At 43.3% G+C, this 23,936-nt stretch overlaps 1 protein-coding gene across 4 annotated transcripts in view; it reads right to left on the reverse strand.

Annotated features, from left to right (window-relative positions):
- The window catches only part of GANC (glucosidase alpha, neutral C), a 360,817-nt gene that overhangs the window by 7,021 nt on the left and 329,860 nt on the right, over nt 1-23,936 (reverse strand). For 3 of the 4 annotated variants that reach the window (XM_078659630.1, XM_078659632.1, XM_078659631.1), the window contains 2 exons: nt 8,916-9,028; nt 4,278-4,381 (listed from right to left, as the gene is read on the reverse strand). In XM_078659630.1, the coding sequence (XP_078515756.1) occupies nt 4,278-4,381; nt 8,916-9,028 (217 nt within the window). Of the gene's footprint in view, nt 1-4,277; nt 4,382-8,915; nt 9,118-23,936 lie in introns of all 4 variants that reach the window. The other variant, XR_013600863.1, reaches the window with a different exon arrangement.

Below are 23,936 nucleotides of genomic sequence, written 5' to 3' on the forward strand. Positions count from 1 at the left end.
GATAATTACTGTATTTACTATCCCAGCAGCAGTCAGAGGGAATGTTTTCCTTGCTTTCTCCTGGGTCTATGGAATCCTTGCTACGATACTGTCTGTAGTAGAACCACGGCATTATAAATACACACTGCGGATTGCTATGTGAAAAGAATTCAGAACTGTATCAATAAAGGTAGATCTCTGTGATGCACTTAGTGCATCTAGGATCAAACTCAACAACAATCACCTAAGGCATGTCATCAGAACTACTCTCAAAAACACAAAACAACCTGCCAATCTCAGCTTTTCTGAAGAGCAAACTCACACTCGCTTGATAATTAAACATTGGTACATATTTCTGCAAGGGGGACAGATATTGGAATAATATGGGAAAAGAAGTCAGGAATTCACTGAATTGTGCAGCATGAACGAAGTTTGCACCATCGAGCTGCACCTTTTTTCTTTTAATTTAATTATGTAGATACTTTGTATAGGTCTGTGTTAGCTTTAGCAGTCTACCAGCAAATATCAACATAAGGACAGCTCAATAGACTACAGAAATGATCAAAGATGATTAGAGATCAGGGCCTCAAATTAAAACAAAATTAACTATAGCTAGTCTCAGCAAGGCTTAGCTTTTTGCTTCTTCCTTAATGGAAACAAGCTTTGGTAAGTAGGCGCTCAAGACAAGCCATCCCAGAGTTTATTGTACACCTCTGAGAATGACTCACTCCCAGAGTGGACCATCTAAACTTAGAAATGATTGTTGGACTTGGCCTTCTCTTACAGGGTCAGTCTCAAACGTTTTGCCTTCATCCCTCCTATTTCTTTATGAATGGATTTGCTAACCAGTGCTAAAGTGCTTGTGCTCACTCCCTAAATTGGCTTACACCCAATAAGCATATTTAATTTACTTCTAAGTCCCTAGTAATGTGGTATACCATATACCCAGGGCCTGTAAATTAAATGCTGCAAGTGGTCCAGCAGCACTTTTTGTGCCCACCCCCCTTAAGTAGCCCCTTAAAATATGTGAATTTCAGCCTGAGTGCAGTTTTACCTGCCGCTTCTACTTGGCCAAATGAATCCCATGCCAAGCCTTAAAATTCCTTTTTATTATGTAGAAGTCACCAATAAGGTAGGCCGCTTGCAGCCCAAAGGGCAAGGTGCATTGTAACTAAAAGGTTGGATATTTTTAAGTTTTACATGTCCTAGAAGTAAAAAAAATCCTAAATTGTTTTTTCACTACTGGGAGGCCTACCTCTCCCATGGGAACAGGTGAACATTTCATGTTTGGTGTCTGAAAAATTGTTATTTAAAACCTTCTTTAATGGTAAATTCGGATTTAAAATTACAACTTTTAGAAAGTTGGCAGTGTCCTGCCTTATTTTATTCCTGGGTCTCAGGACTGAATGTAGTTGGCAGTTGGACTTTGTTTTACCTTCCAGACAGCCACACAATAGAGGGACTAGGATTGCCTGGATGGACCATCCCTGGCAGGATGGTGGAAGAGGCCCCTTGCAATGCTGTCACACAAAGGACTTGTCACCACTGAATTGTTCAAGTAGCCAGCTTGGAGCCAAGGAAGGCAGAAAACTTTGAGCACTTCAAAGGGAATTCTCTAAAAACTTCTCATACTTCAAAGATGCCACCAGGAAGAAAAAGAGGACCCTCGGACCCACTCTTTATACCACTTTCTGAACCTGACTCTCAGAGGACTGCTTTCAGCTGTGGCCTATAGTGTACTTCAGAAGACTGCTTTGCTGTACCTGGAAGGACTGCTTTGCTGCCTGAAGCCTGCCTTGAACCCTCAGAGGCCTGTTTGCTATTTGAGTCCTGTTCCACCTCTTGACCCCAGGACTGCGGTCCTTCGCCAAAGCGGTATCCGGCAGTGTGGAACTCTTGTTGGCTACACCCTTCACCTTTGGCCCGCTGGGGATTTTCAACTTCTAAAAATGAGACTAAGTCCAATAGTAGAAATCTTCATTGCGACGTCATCCTGCGGCTTCACGATGACTCCTCCTCCTCCTCACTGGACACTGCCTGAAGCCTTGGCCTGCTGAACTTCTACCTTCTTTGAGACATTTTATCTTCAGTCCGAAGGTAAGCACCGACCGGGCCCAATCCACTTTTTGTACACAAATTGCGCTGCATAACGGTTGGCCTTATCTTTTGACTTTGACCTGGTATTGAGCAACTAGATGTCTGCGGTTGGTGTTTTGATCTTTTAGGTGATAGTCTTTTTCCTTAAACTTTAGAAATTCATAACTGGTTCCACTGATTGGACATTTGTCATTTTGGTGTTTAACAGTTAATTAACGTTTTCTCTATTTTGATGTGGGGTTTTTCTTGTGTTGTGTTTTCACTTTATTACTGTTTGTGTGCTGCATAAATACTTTACACACTGTATCTAAGTTAAGCCTGGCTGCTTTTTTGCCAAGCTCCCAGAGGGTTAAGGACAGGTTAATTTAGTGACATTTGTTGTTCATCCTGACAGGGAGTGTGGCTGTTGCTTGAGCAGGGTTAACACCCCACTCAACCAACAACCCAATTTCTCACAATGACCATGAGTGTTTGGCCAAAGAAACACAGAGTCATAATTGGGGTGTATTGTAGAGCAGTGGTTCTTTTTGACTTTGGTGGACTCCACCCATGATATTTACTAGAGCTCAGGAACCCCACAATGAATCCTTATTGGAATCCGAGGACCCAATGTGTCATTAATGGAAGCCGGAAAGCCTGGCCTAAGCATTTTCTATGATTTGAACAGCAAAACAATACACTAAAAACACAGAAACAATTATTCATCGAATACACAAATAAATAAATATTCACAAACAAATATTATTATTTTAATTTTAATGGCACGGTTGGAGATTTCTATTCTAGTTGAGGGCACTCAACATCATACCATATTCTCTTTGATGCATTTGCACTGCTCCCACGAATCATTCTCAGAGTACTAACTTTTAGCTCAAATTTCAAATTCCTTCACATTTACAGAATGATTTCATTTCATAAGGAAGCGTGGACCCCCTTGGGCCCCTGGAACACAGGTTAAGAACCACAGTTGTAGAGTACTCCCAATGGTAGAGTACTGACTGAAACAAGTAAGATCCCCCACCCCACCCGTGATTTCCCAGAAGCACGGAGAGGTTACACAAAGCAATCTCTCTCCACCCAGGAGTATACAATAACAGTCTCAGCAACCCATTCCCAAACCCATAAGCCTATATGCTGTCAGCCCTTCACAAAGGTGGCTGGTGGCAGAGTTGCTGCTCAGTGGAGCCGCCAATTGAATGTCTCCTGCTTTGGAGAGGGATTCTGTGGCCCCCTTATGAGGCATTTCAGGGCAAGACCTCACACTTACAGGGGTCTCAGTCAAACTCACCAGTGCCACTCACAAACTGCCAAGCCATAACCTTCAAAATGCTGGTCTACTATTTGACAATCTCTTCATTCCAATGCAGGGTTGTAATGCCAAAATGGTAGAAGGAGCTGGTGTTGGGAGTTAGAAGGGGTCTTGATCTAACTTGTATAGGGATGCACCCTCACAAATTTGACCCAATCTTGCTGCCCACCTGCCGACTAACACTAGTGGAAGTCTGGCCAGTGCTTAATTTGCTAAACAAATGCATGCCAGTGCTCAAAGCTCTGCAAAAAAGCTGGTGCAATTAAATGCTGATGTCCTGTATACAAAGGCTGCGTAATCTTGAATCCCCTCATGACTCTTTAATCCCCTACCAGACACTCTCTGCCCATTTATCTCTCTCCTGCAGATTCCTGCTTTCTCCCTTTGCGCCGGGTATCCGTCTTTCTCTTCCTCTGTCTTTTCCCTTTGTGTGTATTTCCATCTTCCATCAATAAGTGCCAGGACCCAAGAATAAGTGCCGATGGTCCCCGCCAGCAACCACCGACTCAAATTAAGCACTGAGGCCCCCATTTACATGGATTTTCTAATGACTGAACATCTACCAGTTATTGCACAGCATTTCAGCTATAGGCATTCTCTTGTTTCCAGCCATGGGCAACTCCCACTGCCATGCAGAACGTACAACTCCTCTTCATAATTCAAGTCTAGAGTTTTTCCAAATAGGATTCTGAATATGAAATTTATTATCTTGCACAAGCTGATGGTCTGCCTTTACTCAGAATGTCTTACCTAAGAACCACAGATGTATGTTTCACTTAGAGTATGCTCCCATGACAATAGGTGCCCACATAAAACCAAATTGGTATTTACCCAAGCTTAGACCAGCAGTCCTTTGCTCCTATGGAGGACAGTGATTAGAACTTTTGCTCACCTGATTCAATGACTGCCACAGATGATGGACATTTACTGATCCCCAGGATCTGCACCTTCTCTAGCAGACACTCAGTGCTGTACGTTCCCTTTTCATCTGCAGAGCTGAAAAGAAAACATGTGGATTCGTTAAGACTTGCTGCTGGATCTCAATGGATATGGAAGACAGACAAAGAGAGATAGAACAGGAATTTTTAGTGACGCGAAAGAAAGGAAGCTACTGTTTCTCTAGGAAAGAGAGGAAGACCGTGTGTCGCTAGAAGACAGAGAGAGAACCAATATAGGGCTAGGTGACAGAGTCAGAAGGAAGTGGGTGGGATGAAAGTTGAGGAGATGGGAATAATATTTGTGTTGGGACATGCATGGTGCACCATTAGGCCACCACAACCAACCTTTCAGTACCAGCAATAAAACATATTCGAGAATTCAGTCATATGCTAGCAGTTGATGCTGCAGAAGCGAAAACACTAAAGACTTATGACTAACTGAATGTATACCTTTTTCAATTTCTTCTCTAATATATGAAGTAAATTAATGGACACTAAAAGAAGCTAAGAGCAGTTTTCAAGAGGACATTTTTAATTTGCTGTATAAGACTTAAAGGGACATTACTCATGCTTATCAGTTGGGCTGTTCTAATTTTAAGGGGCCAGTTTCACAGTCTTCTTGGGAGGAGTGAAATAATTTTAATAAGTACCACCAGTACTTCTCAGCAGAGACACTAATACGCTTTGTCACAAGGACCCCTTCTAATACTTCTGAAGGCGCAGAACCCGTACTGACAACTCCCTTAAAGCAAAAATAGCCTCAATGTCAGTAGGGCTGCCAAAAAATGTATAATGGGTCGGGAGAGAGAGGCTACTTATCATCAGGTAGGGAGATCGGTTAATGAGAAAATATAACACTTCTATATTCTAATGCTTCTTCTCAGAAGGGATGCTATATCTTTCAATACCTGCAACTGCTGGTTGACACAACTTCATGTTCACAGTCTGAACAGCTCTCTCACCTTTCAGATCGGGTAGTGTTCAGCATCAAAAGCTTGATCTGCTGTGGAACATATCTAATCAAAGTACTCTCAATCCAGCACTTTTCATTACCTCTCCCATGCCTTATAAGTAAATGAACATTACTGTCCAAAGCCCACAGCCTTTAAGAAGGAGGCAATGTTCAAATAAAAAACTTATGGCTTTCGATATAGGATTGCCCATTTATTACCTCCTAGAGCAGTGGCAAGAGATACATCTTAACTTTGATTGAGACTGCTCAAGCCCTACTACTACTGTCCTTCTCCGTTGGTAAAATACAGTATGGATGGTTACTTTTCCTGCTGTAGAAATAGTTATTTTTTTTGCACCACCTAGGCTTCAGTCTTGGTAAAACGTGGGTACATGTGGAGATAAGCGTTGACCCTGAACTTCAGTGCTTCAAAACTTATACAAACTGCCACAAACACTTCTCAGCAAGGCAGCTATACATCTGATCCGCCAACAGAATGTCCGTCCACATCTTTACTGCCAGGCAAATGTCTGCTACGGTCCCTGATCCTGGCATCAGCATAATCTACCAGGAGAAAAGAGGTTTCTTGCAGAAGACTTAGTCCCTGCCCAGAGAGACCACCGACTCTCAGCGACAAACCAACTGCTCCTGCCCCAGCCCTCACTCCATCTTCCAGTCTTCCTCTGTACCTAGGGGCTAACTGTTTTTTGTGAACAAAAAACAAAGAAGGATGCGGTTCACAGGTTTGCACCTTAACGCAGGTGGTGCATGGCGGTAAAGACGGGAACTGACATTTCACTGGTGGAATGATTCGAAATGTTGGGACAGAAGCGGCACTGGGTTTTTCACAAATAGCCGTTATACATTAGTTGTACTGAGAGACTGATACAATAAGAACTCCTTCGCTGCAGCTATGAATTAATATATGTTAAAAGATAATATTGTGTAAGCTAAAGAATTAAATGATCTGAAATACACCTTGTTTTTTTAATATTTTAATTATGATATAAGTAATATTTGGGGCCATGGAAGTGTTTGAAATAATAGGATAAAGCAAGTGAAAATATAAGTGCTGCAACAAGGTTAAAACCGAAGTACGTTGTTTATATCTAAGGGCTGATGAGTATATAATGAAGGATAAAAAATGGCGATTGGTCAAATTGAGAAAGGCTTTTTGACCAGCCGAAACGCGTCTCTTGTCAATAGATGCCAGAAACGAGATACGTACAGTGTCGTTGGATGTATCTAGGGTTGGACTTCATGCTGTTTGATACAATTAAATGAGTTGCTTACCTCATGTCTAAAATTGTGAAGCCACCTTTATGTAGTCACAACACATTTCTGGAGAGCTGCTATTCAAGTACACAGATATATTACAGGTACATTTTCACAGGAGGTGACACACTTTCAAGAGAAGTACTGGCAATTCTTACTCTGAAGGATTGCTACAATTATTATGGGAAGACAGCAGCTCTTCCCAAAGGGATGCACTTGGATTTTACTACCAGTTCACAGAAGGGGAGATCTTACATTTCATCATAGACTATTCCATTTTAAGTACTTTATTTTAATGCTGCATCACCTGCACTTTCATTAGACTCCTAGATAGAGATATCATGAATTGTTAATTGTACCTGCACTGTAATATTCCTGAATAAAAATCACCTTGTTTGGATAACTAGATACTTAGGTTGGGGTACCACAAACCTGAGCCCCTCTCATGAATACAGAGGTGCTGAAATATTGGCTATCTCTGAATCTCTTCTGCATCAATGTGTGAGGCAGAGTTAGATCTGTCCTAATACTAGGCAACTCTTCTGCTTAAAAGGTGCTTTATTGTGGATCTTTAATGAGAACTTCTTCTGAATAAAAGAGCTGCTGTAATTTAAGATCTGTGTCCACCTTGAGCACTACATATGGATAAACAAGTGCTGCAAGTCTGAAGAAGTCCCTACACTGAACATCTCTCCTGGAAACAGAAGGGTCACCTAGTAAAATCAGCCTACGATAGCATATGCTGCATTATCCACCTGTGCAGGGTTTAGAGCCGACCAGTGTGATCTGTTCCTGCCCGACACTTCTGTACCAAGAACAAAACAGGAGGGATATATATGAATCACCTGATGCACTGGGAAAACATTAAGGGTGATTTTATTTATGAATGTTATCTTCATCTATCCTCAAAACACAGAAGCCCCACCAGGTTATGGTTCCACTGCCTCCACAATAGATAATATGGCCTTTACATAACTTCACTGCATTCCAGTGATCAGGACGAAAAGAAAGGCCCAGGTAGACCTTTATGAAATGTTCTGCTGCTAACATACACAGAGGTTAGAATTTGTCTCCACACACAAAGGTATTTGGTGAAGCTCACTATAAGAATGGGCTAACACCTTATTGTCATAGAAATGGAACATAAATATCTGTCTGTCTAATAGCTACTGTATTTCCTGGAACAATGTGCTGCTTTAAATTTTTTATGGCTGATGGTGATTCCTGTCTACCATGGCTTTTCATAACATGTCCCTTTTATGGTACTCCACCTCAGTTACTCTGGACTTGTAAAGTTGAAACTCTTCTGCTAGAAGTTACCAGCTATCTATCCTATCATTGACTTTATGCTTGTTTTGACCCTGTACACAGCTGCACAACTAAATCAAAGAATAATAGAAGTACAGGTAGACAATAGTTTGGAGCATGTGTCAAACAGGAGAAGTGGAAGAGAGGGAGAGAAAAAAGGTGGAGGATAGAGGGAGAAAATGAGAGAAGGAAGAATTAAAGTTATCAGTAGAGAAAGGAGGGAGATGGAGGAGAGAAGGGTTGGAGGCTAGGAAGAGAGGGCAGGAGAGTGAAAGAATGGAGGAGAAGGAAACACAGAGAAAGGGAAAGATGGAGCCAGAGCTAAACTAGGAGGAAATAGAAAGGAGGACAATAAATGGGTTTTCTGGGTTCTTACTTAGTGTTAAGTGTAGGGATTTCTAAGTAAACCCTTATGAAGTAGTTACATAGAATGGTTAGCTGATGGTGTTTTCTGTGTGGTATTTGCTGCAAGCAAGGGAACCCTGTCCTGTCTTGCTTCTGTCAAGATTAGAGTGTTGTTTGTATCCCAGGATGTCTATATGATTCTGCTTCTTTTACTGGTGATGGGTTTGTAAGAAGGGTTTGGATGTGAACACCAGCTTGTCATTCTCTAGTACCCACTTTAAAGACAAGATGAACACCAATTTATTTATTACCAATACTTTTTCAATTGGATCATGTGTCACAAGTCTTCTGATTGCCTGCCGCATCTACCTTTTGTGTCCAACTCTTGTTTCTACGTTGCAAGGCACAGTTGCTATAAACATTAGGTCTCAAATGTGACGCTGTGGTCAGGCAATCTACATGGAACTCAGGCATTCAAGAGAGATACACAAAGCTAGACTCCCTGACTAGTGAACCATGTTCTATGAATGTTTTTAAATGGGAGACTGAGGATTAAATTGCTCAAACAGAAACATAATGATCGAGTTGAAACATGCAGAGACATTTGTGACATCTGCACAACAAAATTCTGAACCTGAGAAAAGTTTCCTTTTTAGTGATTACCCACAAACAATGTATATGTTACATATAGAAGATCCTCATGCAGTCATACCCGGAGGAAAGCACAAAGTTGTGGTACGTGAATCTTCTGTGAAGGAACTCATTCTTATGAATGTATTGAAATGAATGTCCATCGTCAATGTAAATCTCTCCTACCGCTGATCCCTACAAGCATTGGGGAAATAAACAATAAGACTTTAACACATCTTCAGTCTGTTTACTATTAGCAGTACATCATGACATAATTCAAAATTCTAGCAAAAAAGCCATAGAAAACGATATAAGAAAGTCTAAAAGTAGTTCACTCTAGACAAATTAAATTGACATTATTTACATATGCTAAAAGAGCAAGAACATCATGACATATATATATATATATATATATATATATATATATATATATATATATATATATATGTATGTATATATGTGTCACTTTTTAGATACTTACTTAGCATGATACATTCTAATAAATGTTTTCCAAGCTGATACATAGAAAAATCCTGTACCTCTCAAGTGCATGAGACTTTGCAGGACCTGCCTGAATAAACCCTTCACGTCACTGTCATTAGAACACAAAATGTATTTAAATCAATGGTAATTTTTACTTTTGTCGCACAACATTACACTTAGAAATGGATTCAAGAATCAAACCCGCCTCTGCATATTTTCCCTAATCTCATTTATTGTTGGAGTTTTAAACCAACCTATTCTACCTGCGTCACAGGACCCAGTCCAAGAACAAACTGCATGCCCCTTCTATGAGAACCAAAATAAGGCAGTGTACACAAGACTTATCATCAGGATCCGGGTTATGGTGTTGGATATAGGGACACGCTATGGGGTTTATCAGGGCCTCAATATCCCAGGGAAACGTTAGTCTGAAATTTAAACTGAACTCATGGAATGCGTTAGCAGAAACACAAACCTGCTGAAACTGCTTGTAACTGTAAAGGCAGGTAGCAATGAGATGACACCTTTGAGTGAACCCTATTTGTCGTTTCATCACAAGCAATATGGTGCTTAGATTTGCAAGTTCTAAGATATAAATTGACCAGTGACACAGAGCCAAATGAAACAAGGCAAAGTTCAAGTTGAATTAGTTCCATTTGGATTGAGTATATTAACTACAAATTCTAACATCCCACATACACTTGGGCCCAATATACAAAGCAATGCATTCCTGTGCTCCCCAAGGAGTGCATCTGCATTTTATATTTGATCATTTCCTCCAGACACTAATTTGCCTTATGTGTATTCAGTCAGTGACTTGATAGAGTATAATGAATTTAGCCTATTAAAACTATATTTCCAATACAATTATTTTAATTTGGATTTCACATATTTATTCCCCGGTTCATATTGCTTCTAAAAGTAGTCCCTACATACCACCCTTCAAAAGTTAGTACAATCCTTATTTTAGGAAAAGCTTAACTGTGGGATGGTCACCTGTTCCGTAAAAGAACAGTCAGAGTACAGACCACATGTCATACACTAGTCACACCTCCCATTAACATCCTAGCGACTTGACAAGTGTCAGGCCAGTTCCGTGTTAGGAGGGCACGATGTGAAGAGGAAGGGCAGCCATTTTAAATCAGCGTATGTGCTATTATGCCTATTCAGGAAACCACTGACCCTGGAGGAAATCCAATCACAGTGGATACAAAAGCACAAAATCTGGGTGATACAATTGAGAGATGTAATTTCTTACCCTAGTGCTATCTCTTTACTATGGAAGGAACACATACTCCTCATCTTGCAGAAAGGGGCTTATGCTCAGTCATGATTTATTGCTCTTCTGGTCACCACTGAACATTTGTTGCACAGATTTACTCCATTCTTCAAATCTCCAGAGTCAAAAATAAAACAAAACACAATCTCCCTTTAAGACTAACTGGCTTCAATAAGGGCAGTACATTGATCCACATTAATCCAAAAATAACTGGTCAAGAAAAAGTCACTACTATACTTTGTCATCAAATGTTCTGCTTCCCTATAGTAGGTCACTTGAAATGTACAGTGCTGAGAGTAAGCCACTGTAGGGGCCCCACCTTACTCCACCCAGCTGGGTTCTTATCCCATACTGAGAATTATAAGCAAATATTGGGTGACTGTGGATGGTATGGAATTTTCTAGGAAAACTAGCACTAAAAATAAATAGTTTAACCAGGGGTGTGTTGTAGCAACATTGGTTTTTTGCCTACACATTTTTGCTCCAACAGGTGATTTGAATTACAAAATAATTTTCCTGTATTGCATTTTATTAATAAATATGGTATTTTGTGGTTAATGAATGAAACCATATATACTTTGAACTGTTATCAATACAACATTCAACTCAATTATTAAGGACACTAGCACATAAGAACAGACTTCTCAACATAGCAATAACCAATTTGTTTACAGAAATAACCTTTGACTTTTTAAATCCTATTAATTACTTAAGGTGAAAGTCAACAGCTAATCACAACAATTTAGATTTTTTGTTTTTTAAATAACACATTTTATTTAGTTTGCAGAGCACAAGGTTTACACACTTAGGTCAATCAGAATTACAAACGTTATACACAGTACTGATATGTAGTGCTGGCTGTATCAGCATATAGTGCCGCTATAGTGTAATTTCCCCCTTCTGCAAACTATTGTCTTTTCATGGTTCAAAGAAGGCTGTTGCCCTGCAATTTTAACAACATGAAAATTAAATGTTTTAACCTAATTAGATCAACAAGTACAAAACCTATACATTACCTTACCCAACTATTATTCACTCCCATGGCAGTCCACACCCCACTCAAGGGCTTTCGGGAGCCCGCCACCCCTGCTATGAACAAGTCATATGTAAATCTCGTAGTCCTCAGCTTGCTCGGTATCAAACAGGTGTAGCGCTGGGATTGTTACAGAATGTATCATGCACACGACATTCTGTCAGGAGACAAGATGTTTTTCGAACTTATAATTAGAGTGTTGGATATTATGTGGTAACTTTTCTCCTACTAATGTGTGCCATAGACTGTTCATCCTGAACACACCTGTGGGTGTAGGCTCCTATTAGATGGTATCTATGGGTTCAATTTGTTATGCCTCTCCACTTTTCCTTCTCATCCTCCAAGTGTACCAGGATCGCGAGAGGGAAGCAGGAAGGGGAGCGGGGCCCTGTAGATCCGGCCCAGCAGTACGCTGGGGCTGGTGGAAGGCCAGAAACTAGCATGCCAGGAGGAGGGGAGGGAGGAGGGGGGCGAGGAGGGGGGCGGGGGACCTGTGAGATGGGCATGATCTGTGCATGGCAGGAACAGGCAGGACCTCAGACGGGGAGGCAGGGCAGTGGGATGAGACCCCCATGGACCTCACGTGGAGGCCGGCACTGCAGGCCACACAGCAGTTTGGGGGTCGGGGACCGGCAGCTCATACACAATAAGGCCAAAAAGTGGGGGGAGGGCCCCGCGAGCATTACCCTTCCAAAAGCGGGTGTGAGGGAGGTGGGCAGCAGGGGCAACAGCACCCCACCCATATTCCCTAGATGGGCAGGGATGGACCTTGAAGAAAAAATCAGAGAACAACGCCGGATCATCCAGGAGTCTGACCAGAGGTGGGAGGTCATGTGCGCAGCCAGGGAGGGCAGTGGTTTTGAACCCTGGGGGAATGGACCGCTTAGTCCCACTCCGGAGGAGGAAGCAAGGGTTGAGGACGATGCCAGGGTTGAGGGCGTCAAGGTCAAATGGGTATGGGTAGAGGAGGAGAGTCACACGAGGACAGGCACAGGGACAGCCCCTGCTCCAACCTGAGGGGCCTCCTCATGTTGGAGCAGCCTGGGGGGCACAAACCGGTAAGAGAGGACGGTAGAATTGACGGGGCGCCGGTGAGGTGCAAAACGGCCTTGAGATGCTGGCAAGAAGCAGCAGGGGGGTTCGTCTCCAACGAGGGATCGGGCACCGGCGGCATGTTTAGAGGATTGTAGTGGTGTTTCTGTAAAGAAGGGAAAAGGGCAGAAGACAACGGTGCATAAAGTGATGTGGGCGCCGGTAAAGATTGAGTCAGAGTTGCAGTTAGACTATGGTGATGAAAGTGTTGAGTTGGAGGAAGGCGAAGTACGGGGTGATGAGGATTTGGCGTTTGGGGAAGGCAACCAGAATATTTGGTGGTTTGCAGGAGGCAGGTGCGGCCAAAGGCAAGACAAAGACGGTCAGTCAGAAGAAGACCTGCACCATGGGCAAGGGCAGAGAGGCACAAGCAAACCTATCAGGTGAGAGTGACTGGTGGGCTGCTTGGGACGGAGGTCCAAAAGGGAGATGGAAGAAAGCCTCCCAGCCGGTGGGTGTGGGGGATGGGTCTGTAAGGGACACAGGGGTGACATCAGGCGCAACAATGTATGCAGCGGCGGGGGCAAAGCAGAATGGGGCTATACAATTGGTTGGCGCAAGCGTCCAGACGGACAAAGTAGAAGGGACGGAGGGGAAGGAAGAAAAGGGAGATGACAAACATCACAAAAAACTCCTTTATATGGGTTTGGCTATTCCCTTGGGGTCACACATATCTGACAAAACGAGAAATATGATTTGGAGGCATGAATGCGTGGATGTCTTTAAACTAGTACATAGGGTGATCCAGGCAAAGGAAGGGTCAAAGAAAGAAGAGTGGGAGCTAATGAGTAAGCCCAGGGTGCCCATTAACATGGAAAACTGTACCTCAGCTTTTCTCTTATACGCCAGTATTTATCGTGAAAAGCACTTAGACAGGGCCATAGCCTTATTAAAATACCTGGACATCACCTGAAAGGAGCAGATGCATTTCGGAGCGATTGCATTGTTGAGCTATGACGAGGAGTTTAGGGCTAGAATCAGTATTAACCCTGATAAGGGAGATGGACCAGGAACTGTGGATGCAATGGATGTCATCCACTCAGTCGTCAGCATCCACACATACAGCCAGCGGCCTGCCAGTGACGTACCGGTCCTTTCCAGTACGTCCCTCCCAGACTAGGGTGGGAGGGGCTAATGTCAGCGCAGTGAGTGCGGGTCCATCTCTGAAGCAGGGGGCAGCCCTACGAGAGCCTGTTGGAATTTCAGCAAGGGTTTCTGTTCAAGACGCCCCAGTAAATTTAAGCATTTGCTGGGGATGCAGTTTGAAGGGGCCATCTTTGTAGACAAGGTCTTGCCAAAGGGGTGCGTGATCTCTTGCACATTGTTTGAGATGTTCAGCACATTCCTACAGTGGGTTTTCATAAAGAGTAGTGATCATCAGGAAGTGTCTCATTACCTGGATGACATTTTATTCATAGGAAAAGGAAATTACGGAGACTGAGGGAAAGCGCTACAACAGTTTCAGGCTTTGTTGCAGGACTTTAGTGTTCCCCTAGCCAGAAAAAACAACTGCGCCCAGCTGCAGATTGACGCTCTTGGGCATTGAGTTGGAATCAGTCCAGTGGGTGGCCAGGTTGCCCGCTGGTAAGGTGACAGACATGCAGGCCTTTCTGTTGTGGGTGATCGGGGAAAAGAAGATTGACCTGCGAAGGGTTCAACAACTCATGGTTTTTCTGAATTTTGCTTGCCCGGTGATGAGAGCTGGAAGAACATTTTGCTGACACCTCGGCATGGCCATGTCTTGGGGCGTTTTACCACACCACAGAGTCAGGATTTCGATGGGAGTTAGGGCAGATTCGAGGGTATGGTTTTTGACAGAGTTTAATAGTGTGGCCTTGGACTTTGTGGAAGACTGGACAGTCTGGCAAATTAAACTTTTCTCTGATGCAGCAGGGGCCTCTGGTTTTGGTGCTTTTTGGGATGGGCAATGATGTGCCGAGCAATGGACGGGCCACTGGTTGAAACAAGGGAGGAGCATAGCGTTCCTGGAATTTTTCCCATTGCTGGTTTCATTGGCGGTATGGGGCCAGAAATTTCAGAATAGGTCGGTGCTGTTCCATGTAGACAACATGACGGTGGTGGAGCTAGTGAACAAACAGAAAGGAAAGGATTTGAGACTTTTGCGACTGTTAAGTTTTATGCTAAAATGCCTACAGCTGAAAGTAGTATTTCGTGCAAAAGCATGTCCTAGGGGTAAGTAATGACATTGTGGATGTTCTGTCTCATACGCAGTGGTGACAATTTCGGCGACTGGCACCAGGACAGAGCTGCCGGACAGCATCTGGGCCTGGGGGGAGTGAGAGTGATAGGCCTGGTTGAGAAGTCAATCCATTTATGTTCAGAATTCTGTTTTTTTAAACCATTCTTTAAACATCTTCTTCTCCTCTTCAGTAGGGTTATTAACCTGTCTTTTTTCTTTGAAAAAGAGATAAATTAAATTCTAGTCAGTCTATTTATTTCTTTATTCATAGAAAGAAAAAAGGCAGATGTCTATGAGAAGACCGAGTATGGTTCCAGCAACCTCTACTAACAATATGTTTCATTAACTCACAATAGAAGCAACATGCATCAGCTTTCCAAATGCCTACGTCACTAACTGCCCTTTCTATAAGCCATTTTAACTTAAAAAGCCTCCCAGAGAGCGATTGCATTCTACCAGAGTTCTTATTAACTTGAAGTTGGATCCATCACTTTTCCACAAACCCACTATTGACAAACTAATCTCTGTAGAGAAGACAAGGGCTCTAAGATCACGAAGTGGGCTGTAATAATTTACAAATCCGGTGTAAGATTAAAAACAGAATAAGAAGCAATAAGATAATCAATTATTGAACAGCCCAACAAAGATTTAAGAGTAATTGTGCAGGAGAGTCATTGTTAAATTGGCTGTTTGTAATTACACACTAATTTTTCTTGCTAGGATTCGGAGTAGCTATCCTCTCTTATCTATTTTTATTTTTAACAGGAAGTGGATTGGGTAAATATGTAACGCACGTTCTCTTTCAAAGTCAGCAAATAATCTGATAGAGTAACTGGAAATAATCTGGAGTTCATACCCCTGATCCATGGCCTCATTTATAAAGAAAACAGGGGAGGTAGAAGTCTATGTGAGTATGGGGGAATATAAACATTTACAACTAAAATACGATCCCTCGCCTCATGCTCTCACCCAGGATTTGGATGATTTTACAGCCTGATAAAAGTAGAAGTATCTGAGATACTATTGAAATTCCATTGAAAATTATTGTTTAAAAGATTGGCTACACCTCCCTTTGCATGGTCTTTCCGAGAAGGGGCATCACTACAGCTTAGAACAAAATATCCATCTAAAACTATTTAGAAAATCCAATTTCCCAGGTTTATTCAATAGACCCACTGCATTCCAGGAAACCACTTGTAAGTTATTATGAACTATAAGATGTAATCCTTGGGCCCGATCTATGGGCACCTTTAGGTGTACCGGCCAACCAATTCCATTTAGATTGATCATTCTCTATTATAGGAAGAGGAGGCATGGACCCTATGGTTCTTGTTTAACAACATATCTTTCTCCATTCTCTATCGAGACCTGTAGGAGCTTTGAATTTTCGCTGGAAATATCAATCACAGCCAAGGGATAGCTCTCAGAAAGGTAGCAAGTCAAGTTTTCATGCTGTTGTTCATAACTTTTATTTTCTCAGTGTACTGCAATTCCATTGATCACTCTGCATTGGGGGAAATCTCTATTTTGCCTAATCAAATTAGCTATTACTTTAAAGTACAACAAAACCCTGGTTTTACTTACCGGAGAGGGCAATAAGGTAACAAGAGAAATAGCATTGCTTTGAACCATTTTAAGGTTCTCAATAGCCACAAAACATGATAATAACAAGCATTTGTAATGAAATAGGTCTCGCATTTGCAAGAGTTTAAGCTATTGGCATTGTAAATGACCATAGCTTTTATTTATATGTTTTTAAAAGCAACACACATTTAAAAGGCATTGTTATTTATAATGCAAATAGCTCAAACTTGCGCCCCTTTTTTTAGACGCTGCTCGCCGTATTCATGGTACAGTGAGCAGCATCTAAAGAGAGGGGTTTGGCCAACATTAAAGTGAAAGCGCTGAATGTGGCGCTTTCACCCAAATAGAAATAATTTTAGGTTCTGCAGCTCGGCGGCTAAAGTGAAAGTGAATCGCGCTGTAAATTAAATAGATAAATAAGCGCGCCCGCTAAAATGACAGCGGACTGGGCTGTGAATTAAATAATGAAATAAGCACACCAGTTAAGCACACCAGTTAAAGGGAAAGCAGATACATTAAATAAATAAATAAGCGCTGCTGCTATAGTTAAAGTGGACTGCGCTGTAAATTAAATAAATACATTACTATTAAAAATATAAAAGAGGGCGGCATGCTGCGTTGTAGGACAGCACGTTGAGGGCAAAATAGTGTTAGATCATTAAAGAAAATAGTGCTCACAGCTTCGATAAAGAGTAACAGGAGTCAATTGAAATGATGGGCAGGAAATGGGCGGAGCTTCTCTACCATACCTCAATACAGTATGCCTCGCAGGGCAGCGTATAAGGCTTGACCTAAAACATTAATGATTCAAATTTCAAACAAGGATACAAAATACGACATACAAGTGACTAAAGTCTGGGAGGAGAGAGAAGCATCATATCCACCTACCCACACAATATTTGTATTATCTATTGAATCAAAACAAAATGGTTCAGCAGCTGGAATAAGATCAGTTAGCAGTGAAGAGCGGGGAATGTTAGGGGCAGAATGTACATCTTCTACCCTTCCTGCCAGGGGACCGGTTGTAGTCAGATCTCTCTTTGAGAAGTGAACATTATTAGTCCTTAAATCATTTATGTTGTCATTAATTGTATTATTCACCTTGCCCTCCATAGAAACAGCCTCAAATTTCTCCTTAAAAAAAAGACGCTTTTTTTTAGTTTTGCCTTCTCTTTAGGAGTATCAGCCTAGCTCCCTTTGGCATATTTTTAAAACCTAAAAATAGGAAAAGAGTTAACCCTGGAACAAGAGGCTTTCTCTGAAGAATATGTGGCTGCCGATTTCAGGAAACCAGGATTAAAAAAGATTATTTTAGAGAATAAATGGGACTTTCCTCATTCTGCTGCATCTCAATGAACCTAGAAGACTTCTTAAATTGAGGATGGCCAGCTTGAGTCCCACAATCATTATGCAAATCTTTGCCCATGGGGACTGGGGAGAAGCATCTACACCCAGACACTGCGATTTACCCATTTGTATCCCACAGTTCTTGGACACTGACTTTTCCTGAGACATGTAGCGGGTGGGGTGTCTGTAGCCAGATTGGGAGAATTACTTCCTTCCCTCCCATTGTTCATCAACTGTGTAACCCAATTTACAAGAGCCTCCTCTCCCTTTCGTCCCACCAGAACCTTAAGAACTGTTAATAAGGAATCTTGAATATGGTCTGCGTCGTTAACTGTTTTTCTAGCATGGCTAAGCTGGAGGATAAAAAGTTTTCCAGACATTTAAGAAATTTGGAAAATTACTCATTGCGGCCCGGGTGGAGGGGGGCGAGGGGAGGGGGGTTTGTGGGGGTATTTACAAGATGAATTCCAGAGTAACCCCAAATCAGGTTTGGCAGATATCTGCTTTCTGCGGTTGACCTGAAAAAGCTGCAGGGAGGATTAGCTTATGTGACAATTGATTTCTCAAATCAGTATCAACATCAGGTAAAGTAAGTTCCTTATTGTGATATTTGGGATCCTTCCCAGACACTAGGCTCCTTACATTCGGAGGCGAAAGCAACAGGGAGATAGACTTTGTAGCGTCTCCTAACTCTGTATTTTGCAGCGGAGACTTCCTGATTAGTCAACTTTGGGTCAATATCACCAAATTCCACATCCTCGTTTAGAAAGCCCTTCATTGCATTTAGATATGCTGCCTTATACCTGAGCGAATTAATTTGGTCTTTGAACAGGTCCTTAAATTAATTAGCCTACCTGAGCAGAGCTTCCGTACTTTCATACTAGTTACTCCAAAAGCATAAGTGGAGCAGAGTGACTGAAGCTTTAGGCAGGGCTTATAGGCAAAAAGCTTCCCAGCAGCAAGAAGCGGACACGTTCTGATTATAGATTACAATCACCGTAGCCGATCAAGGCTCAAGCACCCCAGCAGTTTTACTCTGCTCTGCTCATGTTGCCTTATATATCTACATCTACCACTGCTATTGGCGGCTGAAGTTGTAAACATAGTGCACAGGGGGATACTATACAAAGTACTGGATAAAAAAAGAGAGTAATCCATTATCAATAACTCCAATCCAATTTGAGCCCTGTTGTTGCATGGATAGGCCCTTAGTCCTTTTCTATTAGTAAATTTAATTAATATATTGTAGGTAATGCATTATTAGAGTTCATTTGGTTAAGCTAAGTTATTTACTTGGTAATGCAGCCAAAATTGCCAAAAGAGGCGAAAGCACCACCTCACCTTCCCTTTAGTGGCACTACACAAACCTAATGAACCAGTGGGAAGGGCCACAAGCATGCTAATAGATGCTGCTGTAGGGTTATCATCTCTTTATACATGCTGCAGGCAGCACAGCCTTCTTTGAAAAAGTCCTTTAAGGGGTGACAGGGAGTGAAAGCAAAATGGATGTAGTTGAAGCAGTACGACAAGATCCATGAACGGCAGCCTCAATGGAAGCCTGCGTGGTGACAAGTATGCCACCATGAAGCAGAAATGTATAATGGGGCAGAGGTACAGCAAAGATGAGAAAGTGTGGGGGCAGTCAGGCAAAGTATCAACAACTGTCCACTGGGAGTCATGTAAAAAAACAAGTATGGTCTGCAATAGGCGGCAGCAGATGAAGAATCAGCCAGTTGTGAAGGAACAGCCAGTAAACTGGCAGCTCCCTTTTGTGAGCAAGCTGGGCTGACCTAACTCCGGCTGCCATCGCTCAGCCACAGATTGCCACCTAGTGCCTACGCACCTGCCTTCTGACAGCCTGGCAGCTCTGCTGCCCCGCGACTCTTAGCCCCTCCGCTCCTCCACCTCTGCTCGGCTGTCCAAATTTCCGTTGGATAATGCATAGTGACCCCCGTGCTGGTCTTTACTGGCTTGCTCCTTGCCGCTCCCTTCTGTGCTATTCACTCACCCCTCGTGGAGTATTCTAAATGTTTTGGACACTTTGGTTCTTTGTTTCTTGCCCAGCCCCCAACCCAGTATCCTTCCCTTTCCTCATCCCCACCCATTTGCTTGGTCTAGCAGCAGAGCCATTGGCCAGAGGAATTTAGTGGTGCTGCGCTGGGAGTTCTATAGTTTGTCTGGCATGGACATGGTGGGTTCTCCTCCTCAACCCTTTTCACACATGCTCAGCAGTTTGTTGCAGCCCTGGGTGCTCCTTACACACGCATTCTTTCCGCTGCTACGCTAAGCATTCTCCAGGTTGTCTGGGCTGTCTGGTTTAGTTTTTCTGCTCCTCAAATCTTGAATAACCCTATAGCCACCTGGTACTGTTATTCTTCGCTTGAGTCTTATGCTGTCTCTTTCATAGGGTTTCCCTACTATTTTTCAATTTAAAAAATGTTTCCTCTAAGGTACAGAAAATGGTGTCTTTCCAACATCTTGTTTGGAGCAGCTCATTTTAAATTAATTAAAAGCAGGTATTAGGAGGAGCAAAAGACTACCTCCAAGGAGATACTTTGTCGTAAACACACTATTCATCTTCAGATTGGTGCTTCCAACTATCAAATGGCTAACTGATATCGGCAAACAACACCAGCATGATATCCATCAACAGCAGTAGTACTCTGGCTTTGTAAGACTTTAGCAGGGGTTTAGGTGATTATCCACCATACCTACCGTTAACACAGGAAAGGGTGTTGACTGGGATTTGGGTGAGTCTTGATTTTCAGTCCAGTAGCCAATCTTTTGTCCATTTGAAAACATCTATATGCACCCCTCCTTCAATTTTGTTTCAGCAATTAACTTCCTCCTATCATAGTTGCTCTTTCCAAATGTAATCACCAAGTTTTAGTTGCATTAATATTCAACTTACTCTTCACTGTCTATTGACTAACGTTGACAAGAGCTCACAACAGTTCTCCTGGCAAGTGATCACAGATCATAGTATCATCTGCATAATTGGACACTCCCAGGTTGATTAGAGTAGAGTCAAGGGCCTGAGGTGTACATCACACCCTGGGAGTGTCCTCCTTCTTGAACAATATTGCTACAGTAAATCTGAAACTTAACATCTGTGGTGTAATCTACATGAATATTTGTTACTTGGGGTGTTTTTTCAAGGTTCCATGTAGGTGGAAGTTTACATGAAGGTAACTGTTGCGTTGTGCCTGTTGATTGGTCTCCCGAGTATTGCTCTCATTGAAATGCATTGAAGCAAATTCCTGTTTTAGAGGGTTGAAAGGGGAGAATACTAATAGAGTGATAACAAATGGCATTCCAATTAAAATCATACACTGATAATGGAAACTGTAGTAATTTTTAAGGTGATAAATATCACACAGCCACTGCTGGGATTTCTCACATCCAGTTCTGAAGTTCTCCAAAACAGAATTTACAGAGTACTGATAATACCACCTGGTATAACTGACTGATACTAATAAAAAAAAATCAAAGGTTCATTGTGGGCATAAGGGGATGTAGCAGTACCCATCCAAAGAAAGAATATCCATGTGCCATGTCCCACTCCACTTTAATGAAATCAGGCTTGCAAAGCCTGTCAATGGAGAGCTCTTGTGTCTGCCATACAGGTTCATGAAGCCATGTTCAAATACACCCCTCTAGCATAATGCCCTGGTTGAGTGAAAGCTCCAGGAAATCTACAAGGCAATAACCAACCAAGGGAACCTTTTCATCAACCATTTCAACTGTGGAAAGACATTTCACTGAGGGCTCTGTTGGGCATGGCCCTTCTTATGGAAATTGCCCCAAAACCTTTTCTGTTTTTCCTGCTAGCTTTTGCCGACTCTCTCAGGATGAACTTAGGACTCTGGAAACCTTCCGCTGTACTGCAGAGGGAAGGTGCGCATGCCTGTCCTGCATGCACCAGGAAGGGGGTGCGTTCATTGCTGTTTTCGGTACCGTGTCTATGTTTGCTCCGTAAAAAGGTACCTCAAATATTCGGGGGTGGGTACAGTCTGCCACCCACAGGAGAGCCAACCAGCCATGTATTGAGCATGTCATCACAGGCTATGGGCCATTGCGCCCCTGCTTAAGTTGGCAATGCGCACGGCTCAGTCAATCCTGACTGGGCCTTCAGATACCATGAGGACCCCACCCCAGGGAAGGCCTGAGGGGCGCACAGGGTGGTAGGCTGAAGGCAGGGCGAGGACACATGGATGTCCCCCATCCAAGTAGTGAGGAGCATCCATATGGTTTCCACCTGCCTTGGAGTGACTCCCCAGGGGGTGCTCAAGGGGTGCTGCTGATGCGCTTGAGTGGCATCAGGACCCGGGGCACTTCCTCACCTTAAAGATGGTGGGGAAGTGCAAGCGCCTTCCTACACTTGTTAGGAAGTGGCACCAACTCTATGTTCTGAGACAAGGGGTGTTCTGCTGTTGCAGACCTGTGTGTCCAGCCTGCCATTGCAGGCTGCTGGGTGTGCACCTGTAGCTGCGGTATTGGGGCTAGGTGCCAGGCTCGCTATGGCAGGCTGATGTGTGCATACCCCCACTTATGATGTTCCCAGACCCGGGTCAGGGCTGCTGTTGCTGGCTAGAGTGTGCGCGCATGCACCCTTGGTGTCCGTGTCTGGCCTGCCATCGCAGGCTTGTGTGAGCAAACTTGCCCCAGTAGGGGGTAAACCCGTGTTCAGCCTGCCAGTGCAGGGGCGTGCATTCGTACTTGCACCAATGGTGCTAGGGACTCGTGTCCAGTCTGCCCTGCAGACTTGTTTGTACGCATTCATACATTAGCCGCTAGGGTCTTCACTTCCGGCCATATGGTATTTGTGACTATGTGTCTGGCCTACAGGCCTGTGAGGGTGCCTTTGCCCCTGGGATGGTTAAACCTATAGCCAGCTTGCCTTTGCAGGCTTCTGTGAGCACACTGGAACCGATGGTGCCTGGGTCCATGTGTCCAGCTTGCAGCGCAGGCCTGGGTGCTCAATTGCGCAGTGAACTCCAATACTATAGAATACCCACGTGTTTTCACTACCTATGAGACTTGCTCTTCCCTTAGGCCAACTTAGGGAAGTATTTGACATTACCTTGGGCTGATACCATGGGTGCAGTATAGCAGCCTCATGGTGTTTCCTATTAATGGAGTTGCAATGCCAAACCCTTTCCAAAGGTAAAGGTGGTTTAGGCATAGCTCGACTAGAAATGCTACTTCAAGAATTTGGCATTTCTATGTTCTAAACCTCTTTGTGTGTCTTTGGGCCTGGCTCCAGGCAATACTGGTTGTCAGGAGAGCACATCTGTACATTTCCCAACTGCAGCTATAAACCATGGGAATGCCCTGGAACAATAGACCTCTGCCATTTGAGGGGTGAGTGGAACTGATTGGTAGGTGAGGTTTTGTCACTTAGCCTCTCGGGATCGGATCATGGCCCCACTAAAGATTAGGATCTGTATTCCATGACCCCATTACAGACACAAATGAAATTAAGGGGAGACATCTTTGTTTCTAAGGGTGAGATACGGTTGCAGGGAGGGGATGTTGAACCGGAAAACCAGGACTGCAGGGTGCACACTGCCAGAAGGAATCCTGTTGTGCACATGGAGGATAACTGTCCGAATAGTGGCTGGCCTGGGCTGATGAACTTCTGAAGTATGGCGCCCTGAGGTGTGCTCTCTAAGGACCCGTAAGAGGTCCTCCTGGTCTCCTGGAGATTTCAGGGATATCAAGATCTCCGGTGGGGTGCCTGCACCATCTACCTGACATCTGGAGAGTGGTGCCCTTGTAAGTGGTGTCTACTTCGTCTGCTGCATCCCATCAGGCAGTGAGGCGTGTGCGCTGGACTAAGAATTGTGACTGGAAATCGCATTGCCTTGTGTGGGGCCCCAAATATCTCGCCCGCATCTGTGTCATTCCTGTACTGCAGGAACCCCGACATTCATAAGAGTCTTGTTGATGGTGAGCAGATACATCTGTTGCAGGACCCAGCGTGCCCCGTTTGGTTGTTCATGCCGCATCTCTCTTGCGTGTCTCGGTGACTGCATGCTCATTGCGTGCAGTGACCGATTCATTGGATACAACTCTTGGAGGT

This window comes from Lissotriton helveticus, chromosome 9, assembly GCF_964261635.1.
Source record: "Lissotriton helveticus chromosome 9, aLisHel1.1, whole genome shotgun sequence".
Classification (NCBI taxonomy): Eukaryota; Metazoa; Chordata; class Amphibia; order Caudata; family Salamandridae; genus Lissotriton; species Lissotriton helveticus.